Source organism: Syzygium oleosum, unplaced genomic scaffold, assembly GCF_021117445.2.
Source record: "Syzygium oleosum isolate NSW1041296 unplaced genomic scaffold, Sole_v2.1 Sole_v2.14, whole genome shotgun sequence".
NCBI lineage: Eukaryota > Viridiplantae > Streptophyta > Magnoliopsida > Myrtales > Myrtaceae > Syzygium > Syzygium oleosum.
Window position 1 is genome coordinate 6655252 of NW_026607498.1, and position 12358 is coordinate 6667609.

At 43.3% G+C, this 12358-nt stretch overlaps 1 protein-coding gene across 1 annotated transcript; it reads right to left on the reverse strand.

The window, feature by feature from the left end:
• Positions 1–6799: 6799 nt before the first annotated feature.
• Positions 6800–8327, reverse strand: LOC115690012 (uncharacterized). The gene has a single exon (XM_056317722.1). The coding sequence runs from the start codon at positions 7687–7689 to the stop codon at positions 7081–7083; it is 609 nt and encodes a 202-aa protein (XP_056173697.1). The 5' UTR covers positions 7690–8327; the 3' UTR covers positions 6800–7080.
• Positions 8328–12358: the final 4031 nt, after the last annotated feature.

A 12358-nucleotide genomic window follows, 5' to 3' on the forward strand; every position in this document is an offset into this window, starting at 1 on the left:
TAAGGCACATGCGGAAGCAATAATTAAAACACCCGTACAAAACAATACATGACCAAGGGTAGCATGAACGACGAACAATTAAAAGCCTGATAATCAAGACTTGCATTGAACTTCAAAACATATACAATGTCCACGATACACCAATACAAATCTCCAAACAAAAGCAGGTCGACGGCCACTACTAACAAAATGATTAAGTAGCCAAGGGGGCAGTCTAAGGTGGGGCTACAATCAAAGGGTTACTGGCCCAACCTAAGGGAGGCTAAGACTGATCCTAGGAAACTTAATCGGGATCAGATCCTGATGACACGGACTCAGCCTCGATTATCTTATCTTCCAAATCCATTTGCTCGACCTCGCCAACCTGTTCGGGATCCTGCTCTATGGGCTCCGGATCCTTATATCGATCGGGTACACCAGGCAACCTCTATCAGGAGTCTGAAAAACGGGGTTTAAACAACTATGAGACGAGTCTCAGTGAGTAGGCCTCCTAAACCGAAACTAGGCTAACATGCACCTCCCGACAAGCAAATCAACACATCAACGGACAATAATGTCAATCAAATGACGTAGGCCCTTGAGCCCGGTTCGCTTACCTTGCTGACCCTGCAGGTTAAACAGTTCGACATAAAAATCACGGCACATACGTGGCACACATTTTCACACGTACGCCATACGCATGCTCATACTCAAAGTGTTCATCTCGCATGCCATTCACCGAGTCTTGCACACTCGTACACTGGCCCATGCATTCTTATGCATGCAAATGTCATCATCATGCCATGTTTCATTCTGGCTCACACTGCACACTGGCATACAGCTCATTTTTAATTAGAAATCGACCCGAAGGCCACGGCCCGAAGGCTCACAACACTCCACGGCCAGCGTAAAAACGCCCCAGGCCCAGTGTCTCTAGCCTGCTACAAAGTGCATGAGGCGCAACACCGATCTCCTTACGAACCAGAGCCTGCTACAAAGTGCATGAGGTTGGTCGTCTTCCGGACATACCGGGCATCGTCCTGCTACAAAGTGCATGAGGACGGCACGACCCGAAGGCCAATAAGTGATCACACGGCACACTGCCAATTTTTATCTGAACCCCGCGTAAAACGCATCAGGGTATAGTTAGGTGATCACATGCTCATGGCAGACACGCATTCTCGCACAATTTCGTCACATGCCTCACACTAGGCATACACAATGCGTGGCCATGCAATGTCGTATAATGCAACATGAGCATTCAATTTCAGCACGGCATTTCAACAAACATGCCAAATCAATGTGCTCAAATAGCCAATCAATTGCCCATACTTATTCGCATAACATGCGCACTTGGCCAACTAGTACCATGTGGCCCAAAACATAATTTATGCACTTGGCAATAAACATTCACACCAATGATTGGCCAATCACACACCGCATTGCTCGAACACGAAATCAGGCTGCATGGCATTAAACAATTGAGCACGACAAAGTACCATTCAACCACCGAGTCGCTCAAACGAGGCACCACAAAATTTAACACAATCAAGCATAATTTTTACCCAAATCAGCCACTAATCAGTCCGAGAGAGAGAAAAATCGGAAATATGCAAAATCGGATCCAAACTGGGCAGTTGCACAGTGACAGAAATCTATTTGAAATAAATGGTAAATCAATTCCAAAAATTATGAAATTTGGATATGTTGTACAAAAAATCTCGATGAACATTTTCCGTGAAGAACTAGAAACCCAGTTCTAATCGTAAACACCTCGTTTTGACACTCCAAGTTGGACAAAATCCGATTCGCTCGGACAGCCCCTCAGGCCATCAAAATACAACTCATTCAGTACCCAAATCATTTTGCAAAGCCTTGAAATTTTTATATGTTATAGCCACAACTGTCCCCAACAATTTTTGTGAAGTAAGTATTTTGAAAATAGGCCTGAAAAAATTTATAAAAATTCGAACAGACCAGAAGGTCGGGTGAACAGTAAATCGGGCAGTTTTGTTTCGGTCCAAAGATGGACTTCCGAATGGCCTCAAATGATTTCCAAAAATTCTCAAATTAAAGTATGTCATACTTAAATATGTTGGGAACAACTTTCATGAAGAACACTTCTTCAGATTCAGCCCACAATGATCACAACAAAAATAACAAAGCGCAAAGGTACAGTAAAATCAGTAATCCGAAAATCAATAAACTTGCATCATTAAGCAAATTCAGCTCAAACACCTCTGAACCAAGTCTCCACAGCCTTAAAATCATCCCTAAATCATCACCTTAGGCCCTTAAAATCACCACAACATCAGCCCAAATCAGCCCCCACTAATTAACCCCTAAAACTTGTCCAAAGTGCACATAATTCTAATTAAGGATTAGGATTTCCATTCACCTATTTACGCTCCCCAAAATTCTAATCGACGGGAACGGGCGGCCGATTGCCGGTAAACGGCGAAATCAGCGGCGGCGTTCCAGCAGCTCACGGCGGAGGTTCTGGTTGGTGAGGGTGGGATGAGCAAGGCGAAGCGGCGAGCGGCGCGGCCGGCGGCTTGCTCCGGCGAGCGGCGGCGCATGGCGGTGGCTCACGGCCGAGCAAGGGAGAGGACGGGAGAGGAGGGGCTGATCATGGGGGAGAGGGGATGGCCGGAGGTGATAATGATGAGAATGAGGAGAGAGAGTGGAGGGTTTGACTAAATAGTCAAATTTTCCTTTAATGACCAAATTGCCCTTTTAACACTTAGTTCACATTACTTCAAAGTCCAATAATTGAGGGGTATTCTTGTCCAATACATTTGGGCTGATAATTATCCACATAATTTCCCAAAATTGTCCAAAATTCGGAACCCCAAAAATAGGCCATAAGGGCAAAACGGCAATTTTCCGGTCCCGGGTCGAAATTCCATTTTTCAACCGTACCGACCCCAAATGTGTGTGGCCAACATAATATGACGTCGGATTCGCAAAAATAACCTTTTAAGCCCTCGAAAATCGACTGCAAAGTTTGGAGGGGCAAAATCGTAATTTTTCTAATTTCGGCTGAAATTCCAATTTTCAGCTGGACTAGCCCCAAATGTATGTGGCCACACCAAAACGACGTTGGCATTGCAAAATAATCGCAAACACCCATATAATTTCGACATCGAAGTTCGGGTCCAATTTGGCGATCAAAATTGCTCAATTCAAATTTTTAGAGCCTCTCACTGACGGGTGGCTGTTTAGGGGTTACGCGTATCGACCTAGGGTTACTCGAGTCGTGACGGTCTCGATTACCGGGAGAACGCAAGGAATTATTGGTTATTCTAGGGGTCACGATCGTTCGGTTCAAGTTCGGGATTTGTTCGCCACTCGTACTCTCGGTCGAGCGGAATCACCCGCGATCCGATCGTACGTCGTTGGCCAAACCAGATCCGTCACCTTCCTAGAATCGGTCCACACTGGCCCAAAATACTTCCCTGCCGTTTCTCGGAATTAGTGCCTGATTCGCGATCGGGTCCCCGGTCCACGTACCGTTTTCCTAATTAGCCTTTCCCATTGGTCAGTATCCCGCGAGGGGCCAGCTCCGGGCGAGACGTACTAAAATCAGATGAGAAATAATATCCACTTCGTTGGATCCCGAAAATGGGTCGAAATTCAGGATGTTACATTAACAGAGGGTAAATTTGTAGCAAGTGTACCAGTTTGGGATTTTTTATGGTAAAAAATTTAGTTTGGGATAAAATTTGTCACATGTGTACCAATTTGGAATTTTTCATTGTATTAATCATAAATTATATTTTTAAGTAAATTCTCTCTTTTCCCTCCACATCATTTCCCTTCAACGCGCTTCCAAACAATATTTTTTTTCCTTCAAAAATTTACTTATTTTTTTCCCTTCCACTTCGTGTATTTTCAAGATAAAGAATATATGAGTAAATTTAGGGTGCGCATGACAATCATTCTGTGCCCAGGAACTATTTCTACTTAGAAATGATTCTTTTTTATTCTGTGCCCGGAAACAATTTCTGAGCATTTGAAGGCGTTTGGTAACTGTCCAAAATTTCTATTCCCGGGATAGAAAAGAACAGAAATACGCTTGGTAACTACACAAAATTTCTTTTTATTAATAATATTTTAAATTGTTTAATATTTTTTTTCTTTCTACCCTTCCTTTCTTTGGCCATGGCCGGTCGCCGGCGCCGGCTACCGGCCACAGGCCAGGGCGTCGCGGCCCTGGCCACTTGCCTCACCGCTGGCCTCACCCAGATCAGGCGAGGCCGAGCCTCGCCGTCGGTCGTGACGGTAAGGTCGGCTTCGCCGTGGGTCTCGACGGCGAGGCTGAGCCTCGCCGTCGAGACCCACGGCGAAGCCGACCTCGCCATCAGTCGCGAGGCTCGGCCTTGCCCGATCTGGGCGAGGCCAACCTCGCCATGATCGACGGCGAGCCGCCTCACCCAGGCGGCGAGGGGGACCCTTGCCTCCGCCGGCGAGGGCCGTGACGCCCTCGTCGGCCCTGGGCTATGGCCGGTCGCCAGCGGCCAGCCACAGCCCAGGGAAGAACAACACAAAGAAGAAAAGAAAAAAAAGAAAAAGAACTCATTCTCAAAATTGTGCCGAGAAACAAGAAGCAACTTTTTTTTTATTTCTTGTTTTTCTTCGAAAACTATTTCTGGGCACAAATTTTTGCAAAAATGTGCCCGAGAACAAAAAGTTTGCCTAACGCATTTATGTTCCCAAACTATTTCTGGGAACAAAAGAACAGAAATTTTCACTGTTTGGCACGTTACCAAACGGGCCCTTACTCATTTTTTTCCTCGGCATCATGTCCCTTCTATGCACTTCCAAACAATATAAGGGAATTAAAAATTTCCATTCCATTCTTTTTTTCCTTCCACTTCCTTTATTTCCTTATTTGGAAAATTATCCAAAAAGTCCTAAATCTATTACACTTTTGTCAATTCAGTTATAAACCTTTTAAATGTGCCAATTGAGTCATAAACCATTTTACGTTTTACCAATTGAATTCATCTGACCAATTTTGGCTAGAAATCACTGACGTTGACACTAGCTATCCTACGTGGCACATCCAATAATGAAGTGAACAATTTTTAATATTTTTTCTTCATTTTCTTTTCCTTTTTCTTACTTTTTCTTACGGTGGCCAGCGAGGTCGCCAACCCTCGCCGCGATGCGCGGCCGCAGGCAATGCTAGCCTCGCCCAAACCCAGATTATCGCAGCCTCGATGACGAAGCGAAAGAGAGGATTGCAGATAGGTTATCATTGCTCGAGAACCTCCACAAATGTTAATAACTTGAAAGCGATGAGATTTAGATGCGTTTCAATCCATTTCTCATGAAAAAGAAACTCTTCATCTTATTACACCAAGTTCATACGATCTTGGCAAGGCAAAAAACGATACAAATAATAGACACGAATACCATATTGCCATCTTTCAGGTGAAAGAAGAACCGTCGTTTTTAATATGAGAAACAAAAGACTTTGGGCCTTTTTGTGGGATCAAATGTACAAGTTTATAGGGCTATATTATCTGAAATCCGTCCATGAAGAAAAGGGGTTCTCCATTCTCCATCAACAGTTCTTTTCTAATCCGAAAGATTTCACCATGCAAAAAGATCGATGGATGGATGGGTGGTTACACAGATAAGCGATGGAATCCCTTTCGTTTAAGTAAGTGGCCAAGTTTCCCTTGGACCGGGCCCGGCTCGAGTATAGAGCTTGCTATTTTTGCTCGGGCTACGTTTTCCTCCGACCCCGGTGGGAGCAAACTTCTTCTTACCACCATTCTGATTGATGGGTTACGAGTTGCGGACATCACTCGCATGCAGAACCGACTAAACGTGAGTGCCGGCGATGTCCATGATCGTAACCCGCCGGATCAGAAGGACGATTGGACGACAACAAGGCATTTTTTTGGTCTAGGCTGGCCGGTGGCGAATTAGCTGATAGTCATGCCCGGCCCAGCATGATGCTTTCCTAATAATGCCCACGTATTCTTTCAATTCTTCATGGCGTGCTAGGCCTCATTTGGTTTAATCGTCACAAATCCATAATTGAACTCCAATATAAATTCCGACCAAAAAAAAAAACTCCAATATAAATTGAAGCAAATCGCAAATTTATGGGATAGGGATAGCATTCCCTTTTCAATTGGTTGGATGACTAATAATTTTTCGATAGGGATTTTTCGAATTTTAGGTGTTTTGAAGTAACCACATCTCAACCATCGATCACTCAATAAAGTTTTTAGCTTCGTAAATCCTTATCTAAACCAAACGCGAAGGAAAGGAAAAAAGATCATGAGCATTCAAGTTGAATGATTGAATGAACCGGCAAGAACTTCCATGGAAAATTTTCCTTTCTTTCCTTTGCTTTTTCTGAAAAATAAACAAAACATAGAAGTCAATCGATGCCTTTTGAACATGTGGCTCCAACATTGACAACAAGAAGGACGCACTAACATCTTTCTCGTAAAGAGTTGGGACATATAATTGCGCCGGGGGCATGTGAGCCCAGGTCACGTGTGCCGTCAGATCAGGTTGGTCCGATACGCACTCGTCTCATCTAACGTTAGATATGATCTAGGTTCAATTAATGCTTTTTTTTTTCGAATCATATAATCCAGAAGAAACTAATTTAAGAATATGAAAAACGCGAAGCAAAAGTTGGTTTCGCTTTACCACTTGTCTATTTGTTCATGGGTTGTTCAAAGAGCTAGGGAAGCAAAAGGCTTTGCCTTCGTTACAAAGGAAAAGCAGCAAAAGAGTTTGTCAAGTGGTTTCAGAAGGCTACTGAGAAAGAGAGAAAAAGCGACACTACTAGCTCTAGCAGCTTTATTACTCCAGAAAGAAAAATTACAGCTTTGTTACTCTAAGCCTAAAATGGAAGGCATAAAGTGTGCATATTTAGCAAGGGGGATCATGGGTACAAGTGCAGAAAATGGAGACATACTTGCATGGTTCGGGTTCGTAAATATCGATGTCATCGGAGCTGCTCGATCGCGTTTATTAAAAGTTCACACGAGACTTGCCGTCGTCGATGATTGCAATTGACCCAAGATTCACAGCGGACCGAGCCGATGAGCCTGAATGTTTTCCCTCTCATCTGCCTCTTGAAGTGCAACGGTTGGCGTTCGTGTAGGTCTGGTTTAGAGGGTGAAACTGGAGGTGACAGTCTAGGTGACACCAAAACTTGACCGAGCCCAGAGGCCCCACCCTCCACCGAGCCCTGGCAGTGCCCTTCAGATTGAACGTGACCTGGTTCCGCGTCAGCGAACTGCTGGCGATCTGGGTCTGCTCCGGGGCGAGCGAGATCGGGAACGACTGCACTACGTAGTGGAATGTCTTGGAATCATTTTTGCTCACGTCGAACGGGTCGGCGCGGAGCTGTGCGATGTCCAGCCCGACGAAGCTGAGCACCAAGTCCATGTTGTGGAAGCTCGCGTGGGCCTTGGCATTGTCGTTCTCGGCTTTGATGTCGATGCTTACCTGGGACACCAGAACCCCGGCCAGGTCGACCTGGAAGATGTCGAGGCTCGCATCGACGACGCTGATGAAGGGCACCCGGGGGTGGATGATGACGTAGCCGATGAACACGGCGATGCCCGCGACGATCGCGGCCACCGCGATGATGGCGCAGATGATGGCCGCGCACCAGATGATTGGGTGGGTCCGCTGCTCTTGCCACGGGTCGTGCTCTTTACTTGCCATGTTAGAGGGAACGATAGGATGAGGGATTAGATTTTTGCCTCTCGAGAGACAACATGAGGGCCAAGCACAAACGGGAGTTCCTTCCTTTTTCCCCAAAGATGATTTCTAAGTGTTGGGAGGGACGTGGGAAGGAAGAGGGAGTTAGCTTGGGTTCTCGTGTTTTGATGTTGGGACGGTTTGGTATCTTTCTGTTGTGATGTGGGGTTGGGAGTCTTGCTGTATCTAGGAATCTACTTAGGAAAGCTTTATTGAGGGGACAAGGGAAGGGAAAAATTCCAAACTTGCATGCACTACTTAATACCCAATTGAGTGTTTTCTTTCCCACTTTGTGCTTAACAAAGAAGGAAATTCATATTTTGGGATTGCATGTGGAGGGGAACATCATGGGTTCAATCCTACTTTTCCCTATTGAAATAGACCTAATGATCACAGGTGTCGGTTCACTCTGCTTTTAAACCATTCTATAACATTAGCCAACAGTCTTTTGCTAAGAACCACATCAATACACTCAGTCAGATGCATCAAAGGCGTCGCGCTGATGTCCCGGGAGGGTTTGGCGACATAACGGATTGTACAATTCGCCGAGACAAGGAAACCGGATCGCCAATCCGACACCACAATGCTCGAACACAACGACTGCTGGTTGAGGAGTCCCTAACATTGGGAAGACATCTTGGACAAGAAAAAGCTTCCATATGTCGCCTTTGTCTCGCTGGCGAGAGATACCTTTTTCCAGGACACACGGATCCTTGAAAATGTTCTAACTGATGGGCAAACAAACATCCATTGATTGGCTTCCAAGGTATCTCGGATACTCTAAAAATATATTTAATTATTAATCATCAATATACAATTCAAGAATGATTTGGATGTCAGGATCAAAGGACAGGGCCTAAGTTCCTCAAATATTCCAGGCATATATGATGCTTTAGTTTTGTCTGCAACATCACCCCCTTCTTCTTGCGCTAAAGATTTTACTATTTCCGAAGGAACTAGAATTACATCAAGACAGCATTCTTCAGAGCATTCTTGCCCATGCTGCTTCGGTGGCGAAGTTATTGTCGACCTCGTTATGCAGCACACCCTATCAATGAAATTTAAGAAACAGAGAGATCCATATTGAATTTCGCAGAAAGAAATGTCCATCGAGCCTTGACATTTTTCTGCACGATGACCGATTTTCTCCAGGTGTTCTCCTCAGTTGCCATAACAGACATCGATCGAGGAACTCCTGCTACTATTCTTGCGGAATCAGCCTGAAGAAAGAGCACAATCACACCAAAAACCATCAGTGTCGAACAACACATTCGCTCGGAGGGTCATGTGATCATCCTGGTCAATAGTCATGTGGTAACGTTACGCCTACAAATAGGCTTTGTAATTAAGAAAACCGTCAGAGGGATGAAAAGACCTGACGTCATATTGACGAAGGCTTCTTCTGATGGAAACTAATCATGGCCAGTGTACTCTTGGCTCGTGAAGCTATTAATCAACACTTCGATCAATTAGAGTTCACGTCACAACATATCACCACCACCAACTGGCCACCATAATTGTTGATCTGAATGGCCACAATCTACCGTCAACTCTATGCTATCTTAACGACCCTTTCAATCTTCTTGAGCTCAACTGCTAACAACTCTAACATGACTCAATTTTGTTGAGCTCAAGTAACTCGAGTATCAAACCTACTCTAGCTGGACTGTTGCAATACTTAATTCAAGCACCCAATAGCGCAGTCAAGTAGTTGAATTCCCATATATTTCCTATTGGACTTGCGCTTGAAAAGTCAAGCTTGCTCAAGCTCGAAACGAATTGAAAACATTGGATTCTCGATTCAAAAGCTCATGTAATAAAAGGGTTCATCTCAACTCAGCTCTGTTACGCCCATCTCGGCAACGCCGGGTTACTTCCAACTGAAACTTGGGGGCATGATCTTGCCCTTTTCAACAAATGGATTACCGCATTAGTAAAGATATGAAGGCCCCAATACTGAGGAAATTCTCACAAACAAAGGGATGCAACATATAGAACCAGGTCATTAGCTTGTGCCCACATGTTAAGAGAGTATCAACCTCAATCAACGAAAAGAACCAATGGAACAAGATAGGGTCAGTAGACAAGTGCAAATAAATATAATATGAACTAGAGCATCTTTGTTGGTTTCCAAATATTTTAACAAAAGGTAGACGGCAGACATGAGCAACTTTAACATAGACAAGAGGTCCAGAACCAGGAATGACCTAAATCATCCAAGTTCAGAATTGAACGCAGCTCATAGAAACAACAGAAACAGAAACAAATTATAGAGCATGGAAAGGAACCTTATGAGGATTTAAAGGGTAACCAAGGTCCGCTGAAATGAAACAGGAGAGAGATAATGAGAAGCGCTGGCTCAATCATGATAATATGAGGTACAGGAATACTATCTAGGATTGTGCCTAAGTTAAAGTAAAACCTAAGAAATCAGATCGCGGAGACAAAACTGAGGGATTGCCATTGACCCATTGAAAAGAGACTGGCATAGTAGTGACGACGGATGTGCAGTCAATCATCTACTCATACTAATGCCAGAATGCAAAAATCACCTGATGACATGGCTTTTGGCTGCACAATATTCAATTTACAGGTATCCTCAAGGCTACACACTGTTACAATACATTCCAAAGTCTCAGCCAGAAGAAAAAAGCACACATTTTCCTCTCTCTCTTCATTTTTGGTGGAGTGTCCTGCTTAAGTACTAGGTATTACCCTTCAGTTTGCTAATAACAGTTCATCATAACAAAAACGATCTAGTTCATAACTTTCTGGCAGAAATATGACAATTTTTACAATCTGTTTTGACTTTTCAGTTGCTCAATTGACAGGTTCTTTTTTACCCCCTGATAAACAGGCCTGCAAAAAGGATCGTGCCTAAGGTAAAGTAAAACCTAAGAAATCAGATCTCGGAGTCAAAACTGAGGGATTGCCATTGACCCATTGAAAAGAGACTGGGATAGTAGTGACGACGGATGTGCAGTCAATCATCTACTTAAACTAATGCCAAAATGCAAAAATCACCTGACGACATGGCTTTTGGCTGCACATTATTCAATTTACAGGTATCCTCAAGGCTGCACACTGTTACGATATTCAGTTGCTCAATTGACAGGTTCTTTTTTCCCCCACTGATAAACAGGCACGCAACTTTAAGCAAAGCTTTAGTACCGTTAAACCTAATGCTTAAAATGTTCTAGGGCTCCTGACGTGATAACATTTCAACATCTAGACAGAGCTGCTTAACACTTTATGGACACTCCGAACAAGCAAAACAAATAAAAATTAAATGCAAAAAAATTATCAAACAGCGCACGATAATAATGAAGTTTCAAAATTTTAAGAAAAGACCTAACACACATAGATGTAACACAATTTAGGTAGATGCACTAGATTACGAACAAAAGGCTGCCTAAAGCCAGATATATGTAAACTCAGAAACACAGTTGTGAGAGCTTATAATCCGAAATCTAATCATCAAGTTGTTCAACTTAGACAAGCAGAAAGATGGTGTCCATCACATCCATAGCGACAGGAGAAGTTGACTTTCCTGCAAAAGCATCATTGAACCAATGAGCAGCTGCCTCCAAATAGCCTCATACCTCACGATGAATTTGTCCAGTAGAAAAATCCGTTTACTCCTAAAATAGAAAAAGTCAAATTTCTCCAACTGCCATTTGCAGGTTGTAAACTATGAATTAGCATTCACTGCAACACATATGCCAAATGTAGGCGGAGGAGCAAGAAATCATCTATTCTGGCCTTGCTCCTGGCTGCACAATAATTCGTGAAGGTGAACTGGGTGAACCTATGGAATTGACATGATTGGATAGTTTACCAGGTAGTAGGATAAGTTCCACATTCGAACAATTGAGAACCTGACAGTATAGGATAGATTCCAAGGCACGGTCCACACCAAACCGGTACATCTTGTACCCTACATCGCTACAACCTATAATATGCTCTTGACATAATTATTGTTGTTGAGCATTTCTTCATTTTTTACCCATATCATATAAAGAATGTTTGATACTTTATTGTAGACTCTTTGTATTTACCTTTTATCCCTTAAAGCAATTGCAGATCAAGTATGCATTTAAAATTGTACTTTACAACATTTTTTAGTTTCTACTTACAAATATGCCGAAGAGGTTTAAGGCAGTGCAAGATTTTCCAAAACCCATGGAACCGGCATCACTGGTTTTCGGATGGTTCCAACTTCCAAGAGGTTATGGGTAGGTTTCAATTAACAGTTCAAAATTGACGTTTAAGGGAGTCTGACAGATATCCTGCTCACCTGGAACTCCACCATCCCTATCTCATTCAAGTCATTTTACACACATAGGATTGGTGGGAGTGGCAGTTACAAGGTTTCACAGTTTGTCAATTAGAGTTATAGAGATTCCTATTGTCTAAAGCATGGGATATAGACAGAACTACCGAGTTCTACAATCTTAAAGTGTCCTATTCAGAAAAGTGTTACAAAAAGGAAATTTTCTTAAGATTCCCTTTTCTTTTTCAATAAAACTGAGAGGGTGAGAAGGGGCAACCAACATAGCTACTCCTTCTAGCTGTTGTCACTAGAGTCACATACCCACTAGAAAATGTTCAAATTTTAGATGGTGGAAAAATT